Raw genomic sequence first — 25,702 nt, 5'->3', positions numbered from 1 at the left:
CCCGGTATCTATTTATAACGGCGACGGATCACAGGGCGATTGACCGCGTGGCCTTGACTTCCGGTTGACCCGACTATTCCTTCCCTCCTTGGGAATTTCGGCGTGACTCGTAGAATTTTCCAAAGGCACACTAATCTCGTTTTTTAATTACGAATATTCGGTAATTGTTAAAAATGATTTTCTTTATCAGCGATATCTCCGGGAGGTTGTTTGAATTAGAATTTTCAGCAGCGCTACGCTTAATTTTTCTGCAAATGAAACAAGTACATTCAGCTTCTTCGGAGGAAAGGAAAAGAGATAAGAAATAGGAAAGAACGCGGAATGTCTGAAAGAACAGGTTTTGTATCAAGGTGTTTACAATCTAAAAATTATTGTGAAATTATACATCAAGATTGAAGCCTCCGAATTTTAAACTGATTAATACGAGGTTAGGTAGTAGATTAATGAGATAACAGGAACAATAAATAATCTCGAGTTAGATACGAGTTAAATAAACGATAATATTTATGTGAGACTGTTCAAAGTGCGTTTTTCCGTATCTGAAAAAGGTCGAACTCGCTGAAAACGATGTCGATTTCGATTCCCGTTTCTCGGGAATGCTCGATAATATATGGATGACATCGACGAATGTTCAATCTGGTCTCGCGATTTCGTTATTTACATCAAACGATCCGCCGCGAATGACTCTGTTTAGCTCGCCGCTTCGCACATCGCTTCCTTTTTCTTCGTCCCACGTCTTTCCTCCTTTCCTTTTTTTCATCGTTTTCTTTTTTCCAATCGCTCGGGAACCTGTTCGCACGAGTGGCAGCAACGGAATGTCCCAAGTGCTGCTCGCTCTCATCTCAGGCCGATCGAGCGACTGTAATCGTTCTATACTACAAAGATTTTGTTTAGTCCCAAGCGTTTATCAAAACATTAGTTTTAATCAGCTTTAGTTTTTTTTCTAAGTGTCATTATTAAAGGTAATTAATATTAATAGTAAGATAGCAACCGTATAAATACTATAAACGATAGTTAATAAATGGTTAAGTATATAAAATGTTAAAATTATGTATACTAGATTAATAATTTTTAAGTAATAATCTCAGAATGTATTGCATATAATAGTATATTATAGTATATTATTCTGAGATTATACCTTAATTAGCTCCTCTAGACAAGCTGGAAAACAGTAATACGCTTGTCCGAATTCAACGTCAATCCTCTTAGGGTTGACTTAACGCGTATAAGCCATGGATCCGCAAAGCGCAAAGCAAGTGGCTTCTGATTTTGACCGAACGTAAAAATATATCTTGCAAGAGAATTATATTAATTAGAATAAGTGAAAGGGAAGGAAGAAGGGAAGCTTGTAAGAGATTCGCGGAGGTGGATGCCAAGGAACGAAGGCTAACGACCTTGACCTTGTCCGTGATATGTGAGATTGTGTGCGTTTGTGATCAAGAAAGCGAAAGAGAGAGAGAAAGAGAAAGAGAGTGAGAAATGCGAACGACACGAGAAGAGACATCGGTCAAAACCGATGGCCTGCTTTCTTGAACGTTCCTCTATACGAAGTCGATGAGAATGAACGAACCCAGCGAGATTCGAGATAGACGAGGCCTGATGACTAAGACGACAACGATGCCGGGTGTCCTCGATGAGCCCTTGCAAGTGGCAAAGTGATTGCGTTGTGACACATCGTGCATAATGCACTGTTTAACTCCAGAATAGCGATTCTAGAGGAGAGAGCGGAAAAAGAGAGAGCGAAGGCGAGGAAAAGAGAGAGTGAGTGAGTAGTAAGAGAGAGAAAGAGATTGTGTTTGACATAGCATTATACATATATACATTGTTTTGCGACAATCTTTTCCAGCAAGTGTGGCAAGTTATTTTAAACTGAGGAACTCGGTAATACTTAGAAATGACGTTTATAAGACGTAAACAAGTTACATAGATCTGTTTACAACTTGATATTCTCGACATCAGTAACTCGAGCTTCCGGTATTCGATTTTACCGTTAATTTCAGATTCCATCAAGTTTTCTTCAAGTAGGTTAAAGGCTGTCAAATTCACGATTGGTTCTATCCGTAATATTAATCGGCCTTTATTAGAGATATAGAGGCAATGCGAGAATTGATTGTTGAATCGCGTATAATAAGTCTCAAGGCCATGTTTCGAGATTGAGCTTATTTTCGATAGAATCACGATTACGACTAATGTATTACAAGCACTTGATTTATTCTCCAAGAGCTATCTCGAAACTAATCTCTCGACCGAATTCCTCAGCAGAAACTTAACTGTGAATATGAACTTCGATATTTTGATTAAACTTGCTCTGTGAAATTACGCATCAACTGGAATATTATTAATTCCATTTTTAATCGTAACACGTTAAAGTGTTATGATTTGTCTAAAATCTCTGTTACAGGTATCGGAAAAAATGTTGAATTTTCATCAGCACATTTTCACCGTTACAACCATTGAACGGTCAGAAACTTATGTATTCTCTACTTAATTCGTTCTAATTCATTTTTTATCTACTTCCATTAACAATCATACAGTTTATCATATAAATTTTAGTTGACTATTATCATCCATTTACAGTTTGTCGATGTGACAAATATTTCATCGGAGAGCAGGTAAATAAATTTTTACATAATTTGAAATACTTATTAATAAGTGTATTACGTTGCAGCTGATTTCGACTGCAACGTGCCTTTGTAATTGTACATAATATTTCTGTCCAAGTAAAAGATTTTTTTTTTCTCACACCATTATTTATTTTTCCTATTTTTGCAAAATCTCAATAATTAAGGTTAATGTATATTTCCGATCGCTATCTTCTCGCGACAATCGCGCATCGATTTACTCGCACGACATCCAGCTCGTCAATGAGAGGTACACCGGCGGCGAGTCGACGACCGGCAAGCTTCGCGGGGCGTCGCGGCGGTGGAGGGATGCTGTCCGCATCGAGTCGAGCTGCGTCGCATCGCGTCGCGTCGCGAGGAAAAGAAGAGAAAATTGCACGGAAGGGCGGAAGGGAGGGAAAAATCCAGCCCGCCGACTCCTGACCTCCAGGAGGAGTAGGAGACGTGAGCGAGGTCGTTCTGCGATCGATCGATAAACGCGCTCACGCTCTGCATCTGCAAGGTGCGAAGGAACTCGGCGTACGGAGAGAAGGGAAGAGAGAGAGAGAGAGAGAGAGAGAGAGAGGAAAAGAGAGGAGAGAAAGGAATTGGTAGATAGAGAAAGAGGAAGACAGGATAGGGAGAGATCGCGAGGGGGCGCATATGCGAGAGGAGAGAAATCGAGAAGGAAACCGCCCCTGTCATTTGTGTGATAAATACGATTTCTCTTGATACGCAATGAATGTTGCTAATGTTTACAAATATTTCGTGAATTGGTAAATACATATGAAATCATTGTTTTAACTTTAACGAATTCGCGATTTTAATCAACATTTGCATTTCGAAGATGGAATACAATAATATCGAATTATTATATGTATCACTCGACAAACATATAAATTTCCAAATATGCGTGATAAAATATATGTTTACATTTATTGAGTAAATTATTCCAATAACAATAGAATTATTATTATAGAAGAATTATTATTATATCTGCTATATCAATTTTGTTCTTCAATTTTTTTTCTTACGTATATTCCCATTCTGGACAAAATATTGTTTTTTAATTATTTTTCCTGCATCTCTCTTTTTTATCGAATCACGCTTTTTTTATTAGTGAAAAAATAACTGTGTTAGAGGATTTCTAATATTTTTGCGTTTACAGGATTCCAGCTTTGATTGAAAAAACGAAACAATAATAATTCAGTAGAGAGTTTGTATTGGTTTGATATATAAAATTTTTTCCGAGAGAGCACCCCTGCAGAGACGGCGAAAGGATCGGAACAATCGATCCTTCGGTCTGCGGAAAGAGAGCGCGAGAGCCGGCTTCTTCCTCTCGCTCTCCTCGTCCCTCTCTCTGTGTCTCTCTGCCCCCTATCTCGCTTTCTCTCGATGACTCGTCCCTTTCAGGTAGCCGACTACGAATTCCGGAAACTCTCTAGAGAAGCGGACTTTGTACATGGCCAAGCAAATTGCACAAATGAATGCGCTACGGGGATTTAAACAAACTCAGTTGCGGAGATTAAAATCGAGAATCAATTGAATCTTTTTTGTCTGTGAGAAAAATTTCGTCACGAGTCTATACGGTCTATACGGAGACTTCTTGGGATAATTTTCAGGAACGTTTTCAGGATGTTCAGAAGATATATATGGATATGTAATCGGGGGGAAGCATAAAAATTAAAAAAAATTACACAATTACGAAATTAATTTTCAAAAAAGAAGAATTAGAGGTGGAAGTTGTAGAAAGATTTTTTGAAAATTCAAAACGGCTATAGTGTTATAATTTTAAGTTTTTCTAGTTCGAAGAATCAGTTTACAATTAAAAAAAAAATCAAGTAAATTAGTTTAAATATGTGATTTATCTTCTAGTAATTAATTAAAAATAGTATAAAACAAAACAAGTACGACTCGACTACTCTATCCCACTCCCGGGTTAAAAAGTCTCAGTTCGATTCCAATTTGATTCTCCCTCCCCTAAACAAAATCCTGGCTACGCCCATGTATACGTCCTAGTTGGATATTTTTAGAATGTCCTTTGAAGGTCTGTACTATATGAGAGAGTATGTCGCAGGATTCCGGACAAAAGATTCGCGGATCTCTCTTTTCACATTATCATTAAATTATCAGACATTATTGACTATGTGATTCATCCGTTCAGGTTGATAATGAGCATGTTTTTTTTTCGTAAAAGCGAGTAGACTAAACACGCGGTTCGATCTTTGCGTGGCTACAGTGAATGGATGAACGAGGGTGAGCGTACGCGCCGTCACCCAACCCTTTCCTCTTCGATATCTTCTGCCTCTCCTTCTCTCTCTCTTCTGCTCCTATGCTGAGAAGCTTTCTTTACATTTTCACTTTACGAGTTTATTTCAGTCAGTGATTCTGACCTTTAATTAGCAACGACGTGCCACCGTCTGCCTGGTACTCGCAGGACGTTCGGCACAATCGGTACACTCGATCGTTACTTATTGATAAAAATATTTTTCATTTCTTCTCCCTGTCTTTTGTCGCGATAAGTATAACTTACAGATCGTTTTCCCAAGTGAAAACGATCTGTTTTCGGACAGAGTTCAATAGGACTCTCTCGGAGGAGAGCGAGCGTAATGAATGTCTTCCCTCCCTCCACCCTCTTGTCGTCCCGCTCGCTCACCGCCGCATCTCCCCCCATCGGCAATCCACCGCTGCCGCGGCGCTCCGTGCGTTTCGCACTACTGCCAACTGCAGCACATCGAAACTCGCCGGCGTGGTCGCGTCACCGGTTCGTCCGATCCTTCTCTCGTGTCTCGTTTCGTTGTAATCGTGCGCTCGTTGAATCGGCCGTCTTCGTCGCGTCGACGACACGAGCGTTCGCTCCCTCTCGCTCGCGACCGACGTCGACCGAAGCGACGCCGAGTCTCGCGCGTGTGTTGAGTGGCGGCAACGCAGACAGGCGCGGCCGCCGGAGCCCCATCGTTTGGTGCGGCCGACTGCAGCGCCGCTTATCGGCGACTACCCTCAGTTTCGGGCAAGATGGGCGCACCTCGCCGGGCAGTAGCTTAGTCTCTACCTACAAGACAACACACACATTAAATGTTTCCTATAGTAACAATTAACCAATTGTACATTAATCTTATTTAAGGGAAACACGGAGGAGAGAGAGAGAGAGAAAGAAAGACACTCCAAACGCTCCATATTACACGTTCTACACGCAAGTTCTATTTTTGTAATAACGCGCCGTAAATTAAAAAGTAAGTGTGTGCTCTCACCCCGCGAGGCACGCGGTGTAATTCGTACGACCGTTGAGATAGGAAAGGAAAGAGCCGTTCTACCGTGGAAGAGGTAGCGAGATTCGAGATAGAGATTCGTGGTGCGCGGGAAAACGAGACGAAGACGGAGGAAGAACTGAAGAAGTGAACGAGGAGGAAGAAGCGGCAGAGGAGTATTAGAGAAAAAAGAGGAGCGGCCGTTGTGTGTGCGTATGTGTATGTATGTGTGTGGTGCGCGTGTGTGAAGCAACGGCTAGTAGTTTAGTTGGGTGATTGTCGTGACGACGACGACGACGGCGACGGCAACGCCGAGAGTGAGCGAGGCGCGAGGAGGTCGCCCCGCTGATTTCGTTCTCCACGAGAACGGAGCCATTAGGAGAGAAATTCGGAGGATTGTCTCGTCGGCGATCTACAGCGGTTTCGTGCCGACGCGACGCCGCCTTCGAGATTCGGCGACAGTAGTCGGTAGCGGTCGAGCAGCGGCGACAACCGTAATTGCAACGGCAGCGGCAGCAGTAACGGCAGCAACGGCAGCAACGGCAGCAACGGCATCGCGCTTGAAACGAGTAAGCGCGTAAGCGGCGGCCGATCTACACTCGGTGCAGTTTTTACGGTCGGTCGGTTGCGCGGCGCCGCTGTTAGTCGTATCTCTCCGTTTCGCGGAGCGGCGCAACGCGGCGCAGCAGCGTGCGCTCTTTTTCACTCTCTTTTCTTTTCTCTCTTTCTTTTCCTCTTCGGGAAAACCCTGGTCGGGTGAGTGCAGTGCGTGCATGCTGATGCATGTGTGGCGTGCATTTGTCCGTTCGATCGTTCATTTCGTACCGTGTGTAGAGTAACGAGAGAAAAATCAACGACGGCGTCGTCGTCGAGTACGCGGAAAAAGGTGCGCAAGCGGCGAGAGTGTACGGCACGACCGACAGACCGACCAACCGACTAACCGGCCGCCGGTGCGTGCCGTGCGGTAATTTAAAAGCGTTACAAGTGTGGTGAAAAGTGCGCTCCACACGATCACGACACACCCTCTTGACATCCGTCGTCGCTCGCATCGCCATCGGCTCGGCAGCGGCCTCTTTCTCTTGAATTCCCTTCCCCCTCCTTTCTCTCTCTCTCTCTCTCTCTCTCTCTCTCTCTCTCCTCTCCCTTTCTCTCCCTCTCGTTATCCTATCTCGCTTCTTATTCCATAATTTCGCTAACGTATCTCTCTTTCTATCCTTCCCCTCTCCCGCATTCTTCTTCGTCTCTAACCGTACATACGTTCGCTCTTTCTCTATTCAACAGCGTAAAGTGATTTATCATCACGTCGGATTTCGTGACGAGCACAGTGACGACAACGACAACAATAATAACAATAACGACGGTGACTAGGCCGTTAAAAGTAGAGGTACGATACGGTACGATACGGTACGGTAGAGTACAGTAGAGTACAGTACAGTACAGTACAGTACAGTACAGTACAGTACAGTACAGTACAGTACAGTACAGTACAGTACGGTACGGTACAGCACGGTACGATCAGTCCCTACCCTCTCCACCCCCTCCTACGCCCCTCATTGGGCCATCCCTCGTCGCTGCACGCCGAGCAAGCAGCAGCGTCTCGCCCGGTATTCTTACACTACGTCGCCGGCCTCACACACGTATATTCCCTTTCTTTCTCTCACTCTTCGCTTTGCTTCAGTTTCCACCGTGCGGCCGATCGAAAGAGTGCACGAATTTGCGTTTTGGTCATCTGTCTGTCTGTCTGTACGTGCCGTACCGTATCGTGCCGTGTCGTGTCGTGCCGTGTCGTGCGAGTGCGCTACAGTGTGTAATTTTTCTCTGCTCAGTTGTCCCATCAGTGCCGGCGGTGAGCGAGGAAACTCGTCGCGCGGTGTTGCAGTGCGGCAAGTGACAACGTCGTCGGCCGCGGAACGGCGAGAACGAGGAAACGCCGACGAACGAGTGGAAGAGGCGGAGGCGGAGGAGGCGGAGGAGGAGGAGGAGGAGGAAGCGACGGCTGTGCGGGAGGTAAAAAAGGAGGAGGAGGAGGAGGAGGAGGTGAAGGAACCAGAGTGGCGGCGCGAAAGCGACCGGCGGCGACGGCTGACGGTGGTTTTTAGGCTGCGCACCGTCGCGCCGGCGTATTTTGTTATTGTTATTATTCTCATCGGCGGCTGGAGTAGCTTCTATCGTCCACCGGTGACGTGACGGATTCCTCTACTTCCTACGGTACAGCCATATCGCGACCATGTCTGTGAGAATGGAAAACGTGGCCGCGCGGAAGATCAATTATAAAATGATGGTAAGTATATGATTGTCCTCTGTGACATACACGCACACGCGCGCGTGCGCGCATCACACACACACACACACACACACACACACAAATATGCACGCATACGCTCGTTCTCTTTATCTCTCTCTTCCTTGAACCCTCTCAGCCGATCGACGGCGACGGCGACGGCGGGTGCGCAGTGCGCGTGCAACTCGCCGCTTACTTCGCGCAGCTCCGTCGTGCGCGCGAGCGCGTGCTAACGTGGCGTGCGACGCGAACTCACGATGCCCCGTGTGTTCGCGCTTTGTATCCCTCACCATCCTTCTCTCCTGTTTCTCGTCGCTATCGCCTCCGTATTCCATAGTTTGTGCAAATGGCTCGATATCTTTCTGTACATTTATTTGGATCTCCTCCGAGAGTCCGAAGGACCTTCCCATACCCAAAAGGACTGTTGGTTCCTTTGTAGAATGTATCGTCACAATTCTAGGAAAATACTTGCTTTACGCACGTTTACCTAATGGACTTCTGACCTCCAAGGAACGCGATATCACGACTTATTGTCCAGTTACCTTGGCATTTGTTTTCATTTCTGCTTCTCGTTTCTATGAAAAGTAATAAGAATATGTATATTTTTTTTCCATTCAAGATATTTCTTATACGCGTAAGCGTAGCAGGATCGAATCCGGGGGCTTGACTTCTATTCCCAAATAAATTCGGAATGCAGAAGCATGATATATCGTAGGTAAAGGAGCGCCTAACCTAACCTAACTTATCTTCTATTCTTTCCTTCTCCCTCCTCTTATCTCTTCCTTCTCCCATGATATGCTTTCTCAAAGTCGCGTTTCCGCACGCGGGCGCTTGCTCGTGTCTCCACCAGAGAGTATCGAGGAACATTCGCGTGTGCGCGCGCGCGCACACGCGTAGTCGCGGAAAAGCCATGGCGAGTTTTAATCATGGGGGCGGTCGACGGACGACGGGCGACGAGAGGACGGAGGGACGGCTTGCGGAACCGCCGCTGTAGTTTGACAGTTTGCCGCGGGGCGTCTGGCTGCTGCCCCACCCAGTCGTCTCTTTCTCTCTCTCTCTCTCTCTCTCTCTCTCTCTCTCTCTGTCTCCCCCGCCAGGACGTTCGTTCGTCCGTCCGTCCATCCGTACCTCTTTCGACCGTCTCACTATGTCTGCCGTAACCCTCCCCCCGTTGCTCCATGCTATCCGCTTTGCGTTTTCTCTTTTTCTCTCCGCCGCGCTCCTCTTTCGCTCTCGCGAACACTCGATCCGTCCCGAGTTCCTTTCGGCCACATATTTCCCCTTTTTCTCGTAATCCTACGAGTTAACGCGGTTCTACACACTCGACAGACAGACGGCTGATATATTATTCGTTCAGATATTTCATTTGGAGTATTTTATTTGTTTCTCAAGTTTAATACATTATTTAGAATTTACGGTAAATCTCTTTCAAGATGAGAAACGAGTCTGGTATTTGTTTGTATCGTGTTATATTGGTTAAGATTGCACACGAGTTCATTAAGCCCCACTGAGAATCAAGGTTCTCCAATCTTTATCTACTTTTCTGAAAAATGACCGGAAATGGGAACATTCTTCTCTTCGACAAAGAACATTCTATTTTTATTCCATTTTCTAAGTAGACTGATAAAAACTTTACTTTTAAGTTCTACAATCAGCAAGCACGTTGTTATTATCGAAAATATGTTACTGATATAAATTGTGAAATGTTAAACGAACTACATAAGCAAAAACATTGACCTTTAAATCGAAACGTTTCTTATGAAGCAATGGATACAATAATATATGTTGGCATATTTTTATTGTATATCAATATATATTTATGAGAATAGCTAGTGTTATAAAATAACACGTAGTATAAATGAATGTTCTTTATAAGCTGTACATTAATTAAAGCTATTTTTATATTATACACTTCAGGAAAAATGTGTTAGACATCTTGAAGAGGTTTTAAGAAAATTAAAGATGTGTCCAGCTGATAAAGTTGTCGAAAGACAATTTTTCCAATTTTTCACAGTTTTTTTTTTTAAAAGCATTTTTTTTACATTTGTTTTAATAGGGTCCCAAATATTTCAAGGCTTTCAGTTTGTAATGGCTAAATCTTTGAATTTTTTTCTCTCGGAGAAACAAATATAATACAATCTGTCAAACTATTCATCAATCTATTCATTCCTGCGACGATTCAAGGACTAGTACAAGTTTAGCTAAATATATCTCTTGTTTCTCACATTTTATGAACAAAAGTGAGAGACAAAGTCGTGGAATTAGCAACGTGAGGTGTAAGCGTTATGGTATTTAAAAAAATACGGCCTATAACATTCATGGCAAGGTAATTTCGCGAAGTGAGCGTTAGAACGAACTCGTTGAGAACAGAGCGAGGGAAGAGGGGACAGTCGGGGTCGAAAAAGATGTCTAGAAAGGCATGCGTCTCGCTAGACGAGAGTAGGAATTCGGCGACGGATAGTACGGTGCTGCAAGTTGCAACGACGTTCTCTCAGTTGTACAAGTTGCTAATTTTAGTTTGGAACCTGAGACGCCAAATGCTAGAAATTCAATGGGCATCCCACTGTCCCTTGCGGGGTCAGTAATTAATCCTTTAAAAACTCAGAAGTCGATCCCAAAAATTGGAGGAAAGTCAAAAGACTTTGTCGTCTTAGTTTGAAAAAAATGTTCTTTTATTCTTATTAAAAGAGAATCTTTAGAAATGTAGGAGTTCAATTCTTCAAGTACTTCAAAATTTTCAAGTTGGCTTAGTCAGATTTGAAGAAAGAAACATACAACCTTATCGTTAATTAATTTATCAATAATCTATTTTAATTTTTGCAAAGATTTTTACATATTGATGATATTTCAAAGCGCATTATTATGCGTTTTTAATAATAGAGTATCGTGGAAATGGCGCACAAAGTTTACCCTTGTTTAACGCAACTGTCATCGTCGTCATCGAGGAGAGGAGAGGTTATCGAGCACGATGAACGGGTTCAAGTTACTTTACCGTGATCGGTGTCGTCGGGAGGAGTCATTGTACAAAACAGCTGTTCATCTCTCGCAACGAGCACTGTCTGAGATTGAGATTTTCTTTTATGCGCGCTTTTTTTTTTATCGTGGTGCGATAATTGGGCGATTCTTATACCGGGTGATTTGACGTTTCCATTATGCTTTGCGCTGTACTAAATATTTCAACAGATCTAATTTAATTTTGCTAATTTGATTCTGCTTAATGGAGGTGCATGCGAGATTTAGTTTTTAAATACATACGTAAACTCAGAAAATAATAGTAGCAACTAAAGATGACAATTAGGTAAGTTTTATATGTAGAATTAACGTAAATAATTTACGTAATAAATTATACGTAATAAATTATTTTATAATTATTGCAGACATATAATAGTTTACTCAACTACAATATGTATTAATTCTAGATATAAAACTTGCATAATTGTTACTTTCATAGTTGCTATCATTATGATTTTTTTTCTCCGTAATATCCGCAATGTATGTAAATAAAGCGAATCCGTAGCGTATGTAATAAAAAAAAAAGTCGTAATTAAACATTGATGCAAAGAGAATCGCTATTTATGATGCAATACGAGACTTTAATAATAATTTAACACTCGCAAAAAATAATTTATAATCAAGTAATATATGCATTTAGAAATTAATCGTGAAACTGTGATGATGACGAAATAATTTTCCGTGAGAAATGCGAAAAACGCGTCGAGTAATTAAATCTTTTCGCACCTTGTTCGCTCGTAATTGGCTAGATCACGCATTAATTGCCGCGAGATAATATGCAATTAATGAGCATCGCATCACGATATCGGACATGCACCTTGCACTTTGTAACGCGTACGCATACATGCATGTGTAAACGTGCGAATGTTAAGGGCTCCGTGATACAAGATCTTATTAATCCAACAATTCCGAGAATTAATTCTGTGTAAAACGGTAAAAATATTGCTGGTGTACAGAAGTGTTGGATCCTGTATTTTATAAAGGAGAATAGGTTCTGCTTTAAAACATTTTAAACAGATAACATTAGTGAGACAAAGCAATATCAGAATTTAAAATTCTGTCCATGAGTGGACTATACATCTATGTATACGAAGGAAAGAAGAAACGTTATCGTAAATGCATTTTGCTTCTTCGAATTCACGGTAATCGATTGTCATCGGAATCACGTTGAGGTTCGAAGAATCGTCTGATAAGATCGATCGCATACCAGTATAAAAAAAATCCTGTCTTTCTTTTTATCGCTTTTTTTTTTTTAAGACAGATAACCGTGTACCTATTTTGTTTGTGTCCTTATCGAAAGTGCTGATAATACAATCGCACTTTGACTAAATAAACTCGTGAGATAAAGAGAAAGCGAACGCGCGCGGATTTCCTTCGGGTTTGAAAGTCGCTTAACGACGAGCTAATGTCTTTCCAAGTTACTCGTCGACACAACGGGACTGTTATCTCCTCAATTTTCCAATCTTCTCACAGCGCGTCACTGTCGCTATGCGATATTTTTTTATCGTGTTCTAATACACAGTGATGATAAGTAATAATCGTACAGTTGCGTTTAATGATTGGAAGTTTATTTGCCGCGAGAACATTTTTATAAAAGTTAACTTCTCTCGATTTCTAGATAATTTTCAAAAGTGTTTATCTCATAATACAATTTTTTTTAATTGGAATTTTTTAATATGATGTTTTTATTAAATTGTCTACATTTTTTCGCCATATTTACATATTTTTGCATCTTTCCTGTTGCGTGAAATTTGAAAAGTGCTTTTTTTTTTTTTTTTCATTTCATCAAGTTCGATATTGCGCGAGATTTCCTGGTCGAACTGCAAATCGAACGTGCTGGAGAATCGTTCGTTATTGTCGTTGTTTAAGCGTGCGCATACAAATGCGTTCAGCGTGATTGATTCACACTTTGTTTTATTGTGGATTTTTTTGTCGAACTGCATAATCATGGCGTGACGAGCGATGAAACTGCCGGGGGGGGGGGGATAATCAAAGATGGTAGCCATCTTTTTGTACTTTAAACTCTGCTCGTCAAATATTTAATCAAGATTCCCAAGGAGCGATTCTTCAAGCAGGTCGATGCGTCGTTTAATCTCTATTCATTGCGCGTCACAATGTTCGATTGCACTTTGTAATCTGAAGTAATATGATAAAGAACACATTATGATATATGATATCGACTATACTTACGATACACGCGTGAATTGAAAAATTACACGTAGATTCGAAAAAGAATTGAACTTATATTCTTAATTTAAAAATTAATTTTATATAAATATGAAATATATCCGTAATATCTCGTGTCGTGCATAAACTGTGAAAATAATTCGTAGAGATAACATTATTTTTCGATGCAATTTTCTTAGATTACAAGAGATTCTCGGAAAAGCATTGATGAATTAATTATTTCTTGATTATAGAAGTCGGTTCTATAAAACGGATATTTCCTCGGTTTTTTTCCTGATAATATTCCACAATGTAAGACATTTTATATAAGAAATTCATTTTAAAGAATTCATTGAATTTTAGTAAGTTTTCACTAAACAAAAAAGAGAGAAAATCCGGGCTGTTCATATTGGTCCGTAATTATACCTTTTATCATTAAATGCGCATACATTTATCAGTAAAGGTGAAGTGCGAATATACGGGTTTTCTCTCCATCGCGAAATGTATTGCTCCACATTTAAAAATTATGATGCTTTTAACATTAAATATTTAATATTCCTTCTTATATTTCTTATTTTGTTTTTTACCTTTTTTGCATTTCTTCTGATGATAAAATTAGTATCAAATAATAATATTTTCGTAACGTTTATAAGGTAATAGACGAGTAATACAGACTTCAGACCTCTCAAATGCTTATGTTGTTGACAGTTACGACGCATTCTAGCCACTGCATCGAGTGAACGACACGGCGCACACCGCAAAACTTCTCTTTTTCACTTTGTTTTTGTGGCGAACCGAAGTTTTTGCCGTGGGCACTGGAGCGAAAACAAAACCGAAGCCATACCTCGGTTATCGAGTATCGCGACTTAGTATATATTATACATCTGCGCCTATCTCTATTTCCTATTAGAATTTAACACCATCGTGATTGAAGGCGATGATTAAACTAATTCACATCAGTTCTAATCTCTTTTATATACAGAGAGACAAATGTAATGATTTCCTTACACTTTAATCGCTCTTACAGTACTTGGACATTAATCATTTGATTATAAATAATAAATTTAATTAACGAGTAACAAGTAAATAAGGTTAATAAGAAAAAAATGAATCGATATTCATCAAATAAGTACATAATATTTAATAAGCGTTAACATGAGAATAATAACTAATGAGCAAAAGATTGGAATAGCTTTTCAGCATGACACTTTTGAAGGAACCACGTTTCCCAGGAAAGGAAAGTCCCGTTGTCGCCGCGGGACAATCACGGATCGCATTAGTGTCATTATCATTTCACCCTCTTGCTGCCGTTCCACGCCCTATCGCGTTCGACCGGGGATTATTTCGAGACCGGAAGGCGCGCGAAAACGAGATTAACAAGATCGAAGAGAGATTTCCGGTGGAAAGAGAAGGAGAACTCGTCCTTTCGGCATCGCGCCGACCGCCGTAGTTAATCGATATCATCCTTTCTACGCCTATTCTGCACCCTACCGCACACCCTTCTTCTGACGCAACCCCCTCACTGTCCGCCATCCTTTTCCGCACCGTGAACAATATCTTACACTAGTCGACAGTGCCTCTCCTGACACTGATTTTTCAGTTTTTGGCAAACTCTCTCCGGTGGAGTATCCGTGCTGCGATCTGTCGATTTACGAAACTTAAGAAGAAAAAAAGTCCTTGAAAAATACGTGCTTATGCATAATTATGCAATTAGTGCTGGTGAATGTTACGATGAACAAAGGAAGATCCTTTGCGTAAAAACAAGATAATACATTTTTTTTAAGTCTGCCTTTCGAAAAAAATTATTCTAAAGATATTGAATATCGCCAAACATGCCTTAGTCATTTAGAAAGTATTTTTTCCTTGAGGAAAGTATCGATTAGATTGTTATAATATACAAAAGGAAAAACGCTGAAAAAAATTCTAATTTTCTAAGGTTTTTTTTTTTCAGTGTTTGAAGATCATTTCTGATCTTACTCGCGAGTGATTTTTTTCTATTGTTTTCTGCATGGGTATAAAGTACAAACTGCAATCTCGCGATGTAACTGAACCTTGAGATCGCGCGAATGTGTGAGCACCTTTATCGTTTCCACCTGCATACTCGGGCGGCCTCAGCGCCTCGTTTCACCTCCTCGACGGTCGCCATTCACGAAGTTTACCGGCCGGCGGCACGCGGTGCACAACGGTACCCGATGACGACGCCGGTTGCCGCCGTTGCCGGTGTCAAGGTCGTCCGTCCGTCCGTCCGTCCGTTCGTCCGTCCGTTCGTCTATCCGATGCGCCGTGGCCTTTCTAACGTGCCGTCGTTGCTAAAACACTCGTGAAGAAAATCGAAGCTATCTGACCACACAATACGACGCTGTGATATTCGCCCGATTTCAAAGAATCAGGATATTTCGACATTATTAATAACTATAGTTTATTAATTATTCAGGAGATTATGTTATTTATATTATTTATACTCGAGATATTTTGAAGAAGCTGTGCAGAATGTATATGCAAAATTGATAAGATAGATATTTTAAAATTTTCGTAAGATCTTTTTATTCATTCAGACAGGCGAAATATTTACGTCAGTACCAAAAAAAAAGCATAAGAAAATACGGTGAGAAAGAATTGTTTGATTTAATGAGCAAAGTGTTACGATTATCAAAGTCTTGTCGATTTAAAAAGAATTTTTTTTTAATGGATGTGATATTTATGTTGTATTTTGTGGAAAAAATGGATGAAATAACTGGAAGTGTTTTCAGTGTAATCTTTCGATAATACAATATTTGCGCTTCCTTTTCGTGAAAATTGAGGAAAATTTAGCGTCGCGTCTCAGCTGGATAAGGATTCTCTCTTCGGTATTGTTGCGATCGAGACGATCTAGGTCTGAGATTAGAGAGAGAGAGAGAGGCCTCCGGCCTAGATACACGCAGTCAAGGTCCATCGTCTGTTTGTCTGCATGCATCTTCATTATATCATCTAATACGAGAAGCAGCACTTTTTATTCTACTGCATCGGGTGAAACTTGTCTATAGTGAAAAGAACAATTCTATTCAATCATATAGAAATATTTTGTACTCTTTCTTACTTTCAATTAATGCTATTCTGGTTATTAAGAGAATTATTTCAAAATATACGCTAAGAAGTAACAAAAATGTTGTAATCTTTCGTACAACTAGAGATATTTTTTGAAAATCTTGTTAGATATTATATAAAAATATGCACGTATTTGTGCATTGAGAATTTCGCTCACAATATAATGATACTATATGATGATTCATGACGCTATAGCTGCATGATTCATTCGACAGAAAACTGATTGTCCAAGTTTAACTGTATAGATTATTAAGTATCAATCTAATTTGATATTGAAAGAAAATAAATTTTTTTTTAAATACTGAAAAATATGTGTAATGGACTAAAAAGTTTAAAAATTGATATCTCTCTTCAATCCAATTATATTTATTTATAGTAACAGAATTATATTGTGCAAATAAATATACTATATGTTCTTATATAGGGATAATTATACATTACTCATAAAATGCACATAATCATAAAATTATCAGAATAATTGTTTATGCAAGATGCAAGATTATAAGCATATAAATTAATTATTTATCATTGTGCATATTTCGATAGCATATGTAAGTAACAAAATGAGTAATTTAGATAAATATTGTAATTGTAATATAAAATAAATTTTTGATAATATGTTACCGTCTTGTATAGATATAGATAAAATGTATATTCAAAACCTAAAAATATTCACGACATATCAATTGAGTTATCATGTTTGCCGCATTGTACTAATAACATTAGATCATACGAGCTAATAAATTCGCATAGTCGCTACATGCTAATTCATGTAAATTGTAATAATGCAAGAAAAATTTATTTTTTGTCTTTCAGACTTTCTATTGGAGTTGATTTCATATGTATTTATGTAGGTATACTGCCCTGTATATACATCGGAATGCTATAATTGGCCATTGATATGCAATACGAGCTCGAATTTTATTGTCTGCATTTCTGATGCAGAAATTTTTTATCGCTCATTAATTTGCGATTGTTAAACAAAAAGTAGCATTTTCTATAAGAGAAACATTTTTTAATTGACAAAATATATTATTTTTTGATGATAAATATATTTTTAACATTGTTAATATATTTATAGAAGAAAAATTAATTTTGATTTAAAACTTGGAAAAAGTTAAATTAGAATAGCAAATTAGAATTGGATAAAAAACAAGACATAGCAAATAATTAAATCTAATTTTTAATGATAAAATGACGAAAATTATAATAGCAATGTAGACAATCGTATTTATAATTAACAATAATGTGATTTTAATTATAAAAATGAAATAATTTGTTATTGATCAAATATCTATGCCGGACCTGTTGTTTTCATATTCTGTTTGCAAGTTTCGGATTTACAGTTCTCAAGTCGCAACGAGGAAATAGATTGATCAACAATATGACGGAAGTAACGATAGTATTACTAAACTAATGTGACAGGCTGATTGACTATGCTTAGAAATTCGCACCACAGGGATTGTAGGGTCCAATTCATACAACAATACGTCGTTTGCATACTCACAAAAATAGTGGTCCTTTTAGCCTACCTGATCTTTCTGGAATTGTTCCCAATGCTATTTTCGTAAATATTTTCTCTAACAAAAACTAAAAGTTCTTCAAGCATGTAAATTGTTATAAAGCACACTTATTATGATAAAGATATATTTATTAAATTTATCAGTTTATATATATATTAATAAAAATTTATAATTATATTAACATATTAATATCAAGTTATAAATATATGTATCTATATTATACCAGCATCACGATAAATCAATAAAATTAAGTCAATTACTATAAATCAATGCATTTAGAGTGATGCTGACTCGATGAAATTGTGGATATTATTAGATTAGAAAGTTCTATTAAAATTTATTAAAATCTTGAGAAATATATTATCTAGTAATTCTAAAGTAAACTTTATAGAAAGCTGATTATTTATCATCAATTCGCAAATCGTTTATGTTTCGATATTTTTTATAAGGAAAAGACTCGTCAAATTGTTAAAATTAAGGTCATAAATTTATGTGATCGCGTGCGGTATGAATCTTGAAAAATCTTTCTAAATAATTTATAGCAACCTTGATCCTCGACGTATCACTGAAATCCGAACTTGTAATCATCTCGGTTTCAGCTACCGGTTTCTGCAAAATCGACGAAAGCACGTACTCAGTCGCATTACCCATATCTCTTCTCGCCAGCATTGTCCCCTGTGCGCTATAAGAAGACGGAAGCATGCGACCGCCGGCTAATAATATCCGTCGCCAGCCTAAACTCGGATAAAGGGTGTCAAATCCGAGACGCCCAGGCAGTCAGCCGGTCAGCCCTGTTTGTTTCCTTTTTTCTCTACTCTCTTATGCTCGTTTCTACCAATGTAAATTAACTTTAATCTTGGTTCAACTTACTATTCATCTTTTTCTAATTCTTAGAATTAGAAAAAGATGAAGAGATTATTGAACCGAGATTAAAATTAAAGTTTCTACCACATTGGTAGAAACGGGCATTAGACGAGCTTTTCTAAACTTATTAGAAAGGTGTATCGCTGCACTGAAACAGAGAGTGTACGTATTAATTCTTAATTTCGTAAAGTTTGTGATTTATTGTTGAAGTTTCAATTGAAATTTCGCAATATTAAAATATTTTGTACAAATTACCGATATACGTATGATTTTTTTAGTTTCTTTCGAACAGTATTTTTGAATAATGGTAAACTGACGGAACTCTAAATGGATCTCGCTAAGTAATTTATATGTGTAAACGCATTTTTATTATACAAGTTAATTATTAGCAGGCTGATATAGGTTTTCACTTTTCTATCGTTACATAGGACATTTTGGATTAAAAAAAAACGATGCACTAATACGCATTTAAAATTGCCACTATTTGCAAGAGTAAGAAGATTTTTACGTACACGGATTGACTTTAATCTCGGTTCAACTCTTAATCTTTTTCTAATTCTCCAGAAAAAAATTGAAAATTGATTCAGTCTTGAAAAAGAGTGGTTCATTTTTCTTTAAGAATGAGACTTGACTCTTTAGAATAACATTCACTCTAAAAAATAGATTTAGAAAATAGAAGAAAGCTTGAAATATTGTAGATACTAATAGTTGTTTACTGATCATTGGAAATGGCACTTTTGTTGAAAGCTTTCATCGACATTAATGTCGTTAATTATTTTCAAGAGAAAATTGTTTTAAGAATCGTTAGAAGGATTAATTGTTGTCCCCAATTCCATCGATCGATCGATCGATCGTTCGTTCTAGGCTACGTTTCAAAACTTCCTCTCCGAGGAAGATTTTACTCTACATATGCTATAGTATACGTTACGTGTACTATATATTTCGAGTAAAATTTTCCTCGGAGAGGAAGTTTTGGAACGTAGCCTTAATCAATGTCGCATTCGCTTGCGTTCGTGTTACGCGTTGCGTTGTTCTCGCCTCGTTTTACGAGTTGCGTATATGCGGCCAATGCAGCAGCCGCGCGCGCATTCATGCCACCGCTCACGTAGATAGTACGTGCCGTTCGAGAAACGCGGGCAACGTGCATAGCTTTCCTTCCCGTGGCGACGATGCACGCCGCTCATCGTCGACGACGACGCGACGCGACACTCTCGCTCGGCTCGATTCGATTACGAGCCTCGAGCGGTGCGCCTTCGAGGACGGATGTTCGTACGCGTCCGTACGTGTCCGTGCGTATGTAAACGGCGGTGAATTATTAGCCATTTGCGAGAGTGCCTGATGCAGCCCACTTTTGCCTCCTTAACCGACGAAGAATTAACTTTGACGATTCGGAAGACAAATACGATAAATTCACATTGAGCTTATAATTCGACACGATTTGATTTTGTCGTTTTGACGCATTCCGATACCTTCCGGCTTTCTCGAATTCAATTAAGGAAGGAAATCGGTACGCGCTCTGTTGACCGCGAATCGAATTGAATTCTTTGACACGTTCGTTCGTTTGGTCGTTTAAACGTACGTACGTCGGACGTGCGTACGGCGTTGTTAGCTTAAGTTGCGAAAAAATGCAATGTTGATGCGACTGCGACCATTTGTACATCTGCTTGCTTGCGCGCGAAAGAGTTCCTTCTCGTACGCGCGAGTGCGCGCATACCGCGCATACCGTTTCTTCACCTTGATGGAATACGCGACGACACACCGGGTGTCCGCGATCCCCTCGCGCGATATTCACAAGATTAATCTTTGCACTGGGAACGATGTTGCCGGCGATTTTTTTTTTTTTTTTTTTTTTTAGAAATTATAAATTACAATCGTAAGTGATACTTTAATGATGAAAACTGCGAGCAGTAATTAAAATATTTAAATTGTTTGAAGGTGACTTAAAAATACAAATACAAAATATAAATAATAGGGAGCATACAGTCACAATACTAGATGTTTTAAACGGAAGTCATAACAATATAAAGATATGATAATTGGCGCTGCAACCACGTTTTATGATGTATTTTTACAAGATGAAAGAATACGTTTATACATATTTATATTTTTGACGGCTGAATTTAATGTTAGATTTATATAAATTCTGCGTTTTACTGATATTTGTTATTTTACTGAAGATGGTCAGATTGTGGCCGAAACGTCTAAAAAAATTTTTTATTAATGTAATTGTATATTAAATATCACAAATATCTTGTGGTTTTATGTTCTTCTTTTTGTACGTTTTGTTAAACAAAGAAATATATAAAAATTAAACGATGAAAGCTAGTCAAAAAAGATGATAAAACAATTTTACAATTGCTATGGTACGAGTTAACGGAGTAAGTTGAAGTCCAGAAATTGAAGTTGAACAATATTCAATCGTTTATGAAGTATTTTCTATTACGTTTAAGATTCCTTATTACAAGAAGCTTCGTGTGAAAAATACGGAATTTCCAGATTCTATTGTAAAATTATTTTACCATCTTTTTTGACTAGCTTTCACCGTTTAATTTTTACGTATTTCTTTATTTAACATCTTGACATTGTTATGTACTGATGATGGTCAAATCTTGACCGAAACGTCTACGTTATTATATGATAATTCTAAATATATGACTTGCGTTTAAAACATCTAATGTTATGCTCCCTATTATTTATAATTAAAATATTGTTGGAATTGTACGCGTGATATTCAACAGCAAATGTTTTTAATAAAAAATTAATTAATTAATTAACTCTTAGAAATTACTAAAAGTTATTTATTATTTATGACACATAGACGTCTCTCGTCTTTTAATTAAAGATATACATAATTTGGATTTTATATTTTAAATTTCTAGTATATACGGTATATTATATCTTGAATTGACGAAGAATCCAGAGATGTGTGATGGGAATTTCTCTAAAATAACAGTAAAGAAAGACTGAAAATGTACATTCCAAGTTATCACGGGCGCGTGTCCGCCCGCTAATAGAGCGTGACGTGTCCGTAGGTATATTTCTCCGGTATGTGGTGCACATCCTGGATCTATCCCTCTCGTCGTCCTTAGAAGAAAGCGCGGGAGATTCACGCTGGCGGAGCGCATCCAATTAGCGACTACGCCACGCCAACGTATGCCGATTTGATAAAAGCGCTCGCTCATTTCTCTCATCTCACGGTATAAGTGATGTATTATAAAATGGAACCGATATAGAGCAGCGGTATGTCGTTGGAATCCCCGCCCTCTTATCCAAGACATATCTCGGATCTGGCTGCTTGCAAGTGCGATAATGAGAAGCAAGGTCAGCAGGCGACCCGAATTTTGTTACAATATATGTACAGTCATCAAGAAACGTTATATCATCAAAGAAAAAACTGATTTATCTCGAGATACAATAGATGTGGAAAAAAAATTTGTATGATTTTTGGCTGATTTTCCTGATATTGTCTTGTGATACACAAAAAAGTAAGTTATTTTACTTTTTGGAGTAATCAAAAATTAATTTTCTCTGAAGAACACACGTATTGTTATAAAATTGATCGAGGAAGATATTTTATATAGTAAGCACATCAAATTTGTTTTAGTTTAATAATCTTGATTCAGAAGGATTAAATTCACTAGGAATTTGATGCTTGGGATGAATTTATGACAGATTTGTAGATACATGAACTTTTTCGAAATATTTGATACACGTAATTATTATTGTACTTGCGATCAGTATGTAATTTTCTGTATGCAAGCTTGAGATGCGGATAAACACCGATGAAGGTGATATAACGCAGCGTTGCACTAAGCGACGAAAATGCGAGCTCGGAAAGGAGAACTGAAGACTGGGCGAGATGAAGAAGGAATGAACGAGTAGAGTTCGCGTTAGAACGATGCGCGGGACAGACGAAGCGAGCAGGAAGTGACATCCGGTCGGTCGATCAGTCGGTCGGTCGGCGGTCTGTCTCTCTTTCCTTTGTCTAACCGGATCATACGACATCGTGCATTTCGTCGTTGCTGAGGGCTGCGTCATGCCGTGTGACTGTTCGATGGTCTTACCACAGTCGAATCATCCCGTTGTCTGATTTTATATCGCTCCGCCGATGCGTCACGAATTCTAACTATACATAGGGTGTCCCGAAGTGCACTTTGAGTCATAGATTTTTAGCCGTTGTGAATTGATCTTTTTTTCCATGAAAATATCGAGCCATACCGCGACTCTTCGAGCAATTAATGACATAGGTCTGTTTAAGGAGCAAACTTCGGAGAAATATAAATGAAATAACATATTTTTTTTGTAGTCAATTTCACCTAGATCTCGTTTTAATACTACTTTTTTTTGAAGGAGATATAGGTAACGTTGAAAATATAAAAAAAAGTTGCGTGATAAGTGATGGACTGGCGACATCGACATAGATACGCGATTGATACTAACGCTCCTGAATGCTGTTAGAAAGGTATATCCCGATGCTCGTGAAAATGAAGCATTTGAAGACGAAAAGACTGAAAGCGAGGTAGAGAACGGCCGTTCTTTCTTGTTATCGGAAAGGCGTGACCGCGCGAGGTCACTGATAAATGATAACGGATAGAGTCTTTCTCTCTTCTTCTTATCGACGTGTGCGGGAAACTATGGAGCTGGCGAAACGCGATTGCTTTCTAAAATAGTATGCCGTTTCGTTCAAGAAAATCGATAGACTGACGCAATGGTTTCATCGATATTAAAGGTCCGGTCACTGCAGTTGCGATCGACCGTGACGTCAGGAGAGAAAAAAATTGAAAGCGAATTGTCTTTTTTTATTAATCGTATATTTACGATTGTGAATTTATAAGTTCTATAACTTTACATACATTTTTTTTTAATAAAAAAAAAAGAATAATACATTATGCTCATTAAATTATTGTTCCTGATAATTGATCATATAAAAACAGCGACAATTTGAAGATGATTTCTTTATTTCTAGAGATAAATTAAGCAACAATAATCGATCAACTTATTACGATAAGAGCACATTATTGTCCAACTGTTGAAACTCAAACAAGAGAATTTGCAGACAAAAACATTGACGTGTAATATGTATTTGATACTTGATGATCTTAACGAGTTATTTCAACAACGGCATTGCACCAGAACTGATATCATAGATTATGTTTAGATTTTCTTTTTCCTTTCAATCGTCAATTGTTGTTAGAAAGCTATTTTGTTCAAATAATTTCTTCGTTACTACTCTAAAAATAACTTTGTAAAGATGTATATTTTTATGCACTTGATTATAAATATATATATTTTTAATTTATTTATAAATATATATATATTTTTTATTATAAATATATATGTTTATATATATATATTTTTTATATTATATATATATATATATATATATTTTATTATAAATATATATATATATATATATTTTTTTTTCCGGTGTTAATAAATTACAATTTCATCTGAAAGGAGTAGAAAAGAATCCCATTGAATTGAATTTTTTAAATCCTACACATTTCTTTACTCTATACTTCTAATAATAATTCTTCATTGCCATAAATACATATTTTATCGTGTTATTAAAAAGGTCATATATGTATAAAATTGTTTGCTTAAAAACAATGAAAAAATAAGAGAAAGACTCCCAGAGTCCGTTTAACCGAGATCTTTCTGATTTTCAGAATACGAATGGACCGAGGCCGACATATGTAGGCGCCAACAATGGTAACACCGGCGGTGCCGGAGGCGGCGGCGGAGGCGGTGGCGGTGGTGGTAGCGGCGGCGGCGGCGGCGGCGGCGGCGCCGCTAATGCAGGCGGCGTCGGCGTGGGACCGGCAGCCGGCGCGGGTGGCGGCGGCGGTGGTGGCGGCGGTGGCGGTGGCGGTGGCCACGGATTGAAGGGCAACACGGGCGGTGGACCGCGCGGTGGCAACCCGGTGCAGTACCGCGCGAGCGGCGGCGGTGGCGGCGGAGGTGGTCCGGCTGCCTGGAGTACGGCGCCGTCTCATGCGGCTGCGGCCGCGGCGGCGGCAGCGGCAGTCACATATCCACCTTATACGCGTTATCCAAGTGCGGCAGCAGCGGCTGCGGCGGCCGCCGCGGTCGGTGGTGGTCCCCAGCAGCTACCGGCATCCGTTAATCCCTTCGTCACCGCCACATACGCGCAGCACGCGACGGTAAGTCGCATTTACTGTATTTTCCAATCTCTCCGTTGACTTTGTCCATGACAATAAACCCAAGACCGTCACGCGACAAGTGGAAAGTCGCAAAAACTGGAACGAGACGTAGGTCACTTTGATAAACGTTTAATGCTCTGCGATATTTACAAATTTACTGTTGTAAACAAGGACTGAGGAAGGAAATATGTCATTTACAAATTTATGTAACTTCTTTGGAATCGTTTTTACATAAAAAAAATAGCGCTTTTATTTTCAGTATATAATTCTTGCTTATCAAAATTCATTTGAAAATGAATCCTATTACTTAAATATGAAAATAATAGTAATTTCCAAGATTATAGAGTACTAATTTCATATTTTTATTGCACGCAAATCATTGATTATATTATGATAATATGATTTATAGCGGAATTTTTATGCTTCGTGTAAAGAAATTCGTGTAAAGACTATAATCCTTGGCATACAGAAAAACGTAATGCAATAAGACATAAGCAATAAGCGAATTGGTTAATCATACAATAGAAAATGTAAGATAATAATAACGTAAGTAGTAGTGAATTCAAAATGTTGATTTTCTTTCTCTTTATATCTTGCTACTGAAGTTTTTATATGCCTTTAGTAACACAAGTTTAAGATAATACATGTTGTATTAACTGATAGTCGATTCGATAAAAACGATAGGCTTTGTAAAGTCAATTGTTCTTGACTCTTTTCGAACATCAGTCATCATCAGTTATCACACAGTATTGATGATGCT

At 38.8% G+C, this 25,702-nt stretch overlaps 1 protein-coding gene across 10 annotated transcripts in view; it reads left to right on the top strand.

Moving 5' to 3' along the window:
- Positions 1-5,575: 5,575 nt before the first annotated feature.
- Positions 5,576-25,702, top strand: part of shep (RNA binding motif single stranded interacting protein alan shepard) — a 36,464-nt gene continuing 16,337 nt past the window's right edge. For 4 of the 10 annotated variants that reach the window (XM_087411203.1, XM_087411206.1, XM_087411209.1 and 1 more), the window contains exons 1-3: positions 5,578-6,417; positions 7,675-8,129; positions 24,448-24,942. In XM_087411203.1, coding sequence (XP_087267329.1) covers positions 8,076-8,129; positions 24,448-24,942 — 549 coding nt within the window. In that variant the 5' untranslated portion in view covers positions 5,578-6,417; positions 7,675-8,075. Of the gene's footprint in view, positions 6,418-6,466; positions 6,735-7,298; positions 8,130-24,447; positions 24,943-25,702 lie in introns of those variants that run through there. The other 6 variants (XM_087411208.1, XM_087411207.1, XM_087411205.1 and 3 more) reach the window with 4 other exon arrangements.

Source organism: Acromyrmex echinatior, chromosome 11, assembly GCF_024713525.1.
Source record: "Acromyrmex echinatior isolate Ae372 chromosome 11, ASM2471352v2, whole genome shotgun sequence".
NCBI lineage: Eukaryota > Metazoa > Arthropoda > Insecta > Hymenoptera > Formicidae > Acromyrmex > Acromyrmex echinatior.
Note: the sequence above shows the minus strand (reverse complement) of the source record. Positions and strands in the feature narration are given on the sequence as shown.